Source organism: Vulpes lagopus, chromosome 9 (genome assembly GCF_018345385.1).
Source record: "Vulpes lagopus strain Blue_001 chromosome 9, ASM1834538v1, whole genome shotgun sequence".
Taxonomy (NCBI): Eukaryota; Metazoa; Chordata; class Mammalia; order Carnivora; family Canidae; genus Vulpes; species Vulpes lagopus.
In genome coordinates this window covers 11,420,872-11,423,398 of record NC_054832.1, presented here as the reverse complement: position 1 = coordinate 11,423,398, position 2,527 = coordinate 11,420,872, and the positions used below count along the sequence as shown (strand labels likewise).

Genomic DNA, 2,527 nt, shown 5'->3' with positions numbered 1-2,527 from the left:
CATTCATCATCAGGAAAATGCAGATCAAAACCACAATGAGATATCATATATACCTGTCAGAATGGCTAAATTAAAAAACACAAGAAACAACAAGTGTTGGTGAGGATGTGAAGAAAAACGAACCCTCATGCACTGTTAGTGGGAGTGCAAACTGGTGCAGACACTATGGCAGACAGTATGAAGGTTCCTCAAAAATTAAAAACAGAATTACCATATGATCCTGTAATTCCACTACTGGGTATTTACCCAAGGGATACAAAAACACTAATTCAAAAAGAAGTATGCGCCGGAAGCTCCTGTGCAAGCAGATGGCGTCGCCTGGGTCATGAGCTGCTGCACCAGGGTATTGAAGACAATGGCCAAGAACAAACTAAGAGGACAGAAGTCCAGGAGTGTATTTCATATAGCCAGCGAAAAAAACTTTAAGTCTAAAAACAAAGCAAAACCAGTTACCACTAATCTTAAGAAGATAAACATTGTGAATGATGAAGAAGTTAACAGAGTGAATAAAGCTTTTGTAGATACACAAAAGGAACTTGCAAATTTCTCAAAAGGCCTTTCCCTTGAACCTCTGCAGAAACAGCTGATTCCTCAGCAGTGTCATGAAAATGAGCCGGTTAATGTTGATGAAGCAACAAGATTAATGGCTCAGTTGTAATACACTGGAGATACATCAAATACCCCCCAAAGACCAATAAATTAAATGTTTTATACAGTTTATTTAAAAAAAAAAATCTATGCATCCCTGTTTCTTGCAGCATTCTGTTCAATAGCCAAGCTATGGACAGGAGACCAAATGTCCATCAACAAATGAGTGGACAAAGAATTTATATATATATATATAAATCCATATATATATATATATAAATCCATATATATATATGGATGTGGATATATACATCCACATACATATAGAATGGAATATTACCAAGCCATGAAAAGGAATGAAATCCTGCCATTCATGATGGCATGGATAAAGCTAGAGAGTATAATGCTAATTGAAATAAGTCAGTCAAAGAAAGATAAATATCATATGATTTCACTCATATGTGGAATTTGAGAAACAACAAAAAAAAAGGAGAAAAAGAGAGAGAGACTACAGAATGAGAAAACTATAGAAAACCAAGAATAAGACAACAAACTGATGGTCACGAGAGGGGAGGGAGGCAGGGGGATGGTGATTAAGAGTATACTTATCATGATGACCACCGAGTCATGTATAGAACTGCTGAATCACTCTATTGTATACCTGAAAGAAACAGAACTATATGTTAACTATACTGGAGCTAAAATAAAAAAGAGAAAGGGAAACCTTAAAAAAAAAGATTTTCTGAGAGAAATTAGGAAAGCCTTCTTAAAACCAAAGGAAAAAAGAAAAGCTTGTTGAATAAATCAATAAAAGAAAAAAATCCAATAAATTATTTATTCCCATTTTATGGATGAGGAATGAGGTTTTGGAAGCTAAGTAGCTAGCACTATTATTTGCCAGCACTATTAGTCAAACTCAAAGTGGTTTGATCTCAAAATGCATGTTCTTTCCATTACCCCATCCTCCCCACCCTTACAGTAGGAGTCCTCTTACCTGCAGCTTTCTTAGTTCAGATTAACTGGCTTCCTCCTAGCTTGGCCACACCTAGTGGCTGACGCTCACAAACCTGGAGAGCTGCAGCTAGCAGGCTATCTGCTGTTATATCACACACTTCTGAACCCATTTGTTGAGGTAGAGGCTCATGAGGAGTCATCAGTATATTTTTCTCAAACCAGTTCATGTTATTATCTCCCCTGGGAAATGGGGATAATTACATTACCGGCTTTGAAGGCTGGTTGTAATGATTAATTAGTGAATTCAGGTCAAGCATTGAACAGTAACTGGAAAGCATGAGCCCTCCAAGACAGCTAACAATATGCATGTCATTCGGTGAAATAATCTATAATAGTGTGCAATCCAAGTAAAAAAAAAAATTGCTGTTTCTATGAAAGTTAAATTGAATCCTTCGGGAAAAAAATTGATAAAGGTGGTTGGTATTAAGAATTCTTTGTTAGGGATGCCTGGGTGGCTCAGTGGTTGAGCGTCTGCCTTTAGATCAGGGTCTGATCCCAGGGTCCGGGATCAAGTCCTGTATCGGGCTCCCGGCAGGGAGCCAGCTTCTCCCTCTGCCTGTGTCTCTGCCTCTCTCTGTGTGTGAGTAAATAAGTAAATAAATCTTTTTTTTAAAAAAAGAACTCTTTGCTTAAATTAATTATGGACAAAACAACTATAAAATACTGGGGGGAAAAACTGTAGAAGTCCAGGGGCGCCTGGGTGATTCAGTCCATTAAGCATCTGACCTCTGCTCAGGTGGTGATCCTGGGGTCCTGGGATGGAGCCCCATGTTGGGCTCCCTGCTCAGTGGGGAGTCTTGCCTCTCCCTCTCTTCCCCCTCCTTTTCTCTTTCTCTCTCTCCTCCTCACTCTCTCTCTCAAATAAATAAATAAAATCTTCTTAAAAGAACCGTATAAGTCTGAAATCAAGTTGCTTCAAAATTAT

At 38.3% G+C, this 2,527-nt stretch overlaps 1 protein-coding gene across 2 annotated transcripts; it reads left to right on the top strand.

Annotated features, from left to right (window-relative positions):
- Positions 1-355: 355 nt before the first annotated feature.
- LOC121498533 (ribosomal biogenesis factor-like) lies at positions 356-658 on the top strand. Of its 2 annotated transcripts, XM_041768529.1 has the most exons (2): positions 356-478; positions 584-658. In XM_041768529.1, the coding sequence occupies exons 1-2, from the start codon at positions 356-358 to the stop codon at positions 656-658; spliced, it is 198 nt and encodes a 65-aa protein (XP_041624463.1). The 2 variants fall into 2 exon arrangements, with proteins under 2 accessions (XP_041624463.1, XP_041624462.1); XM_041768528.1 differs by having other exon boundaries at positions 356-658.
- The last annotated feature ends 1,869 nt before the right edge of the window (positions 659-2,527 follow it).

What these genes read in the sequence shown, in the direction of transcription:
- LOC121498533 (XM_041768528.1), top strand. Translation starts at nt 356, where the DNA reads ATGGCCAAGAACAAACTAAGAGGACAGAAGTCCAGGAGTGTATTTCAT.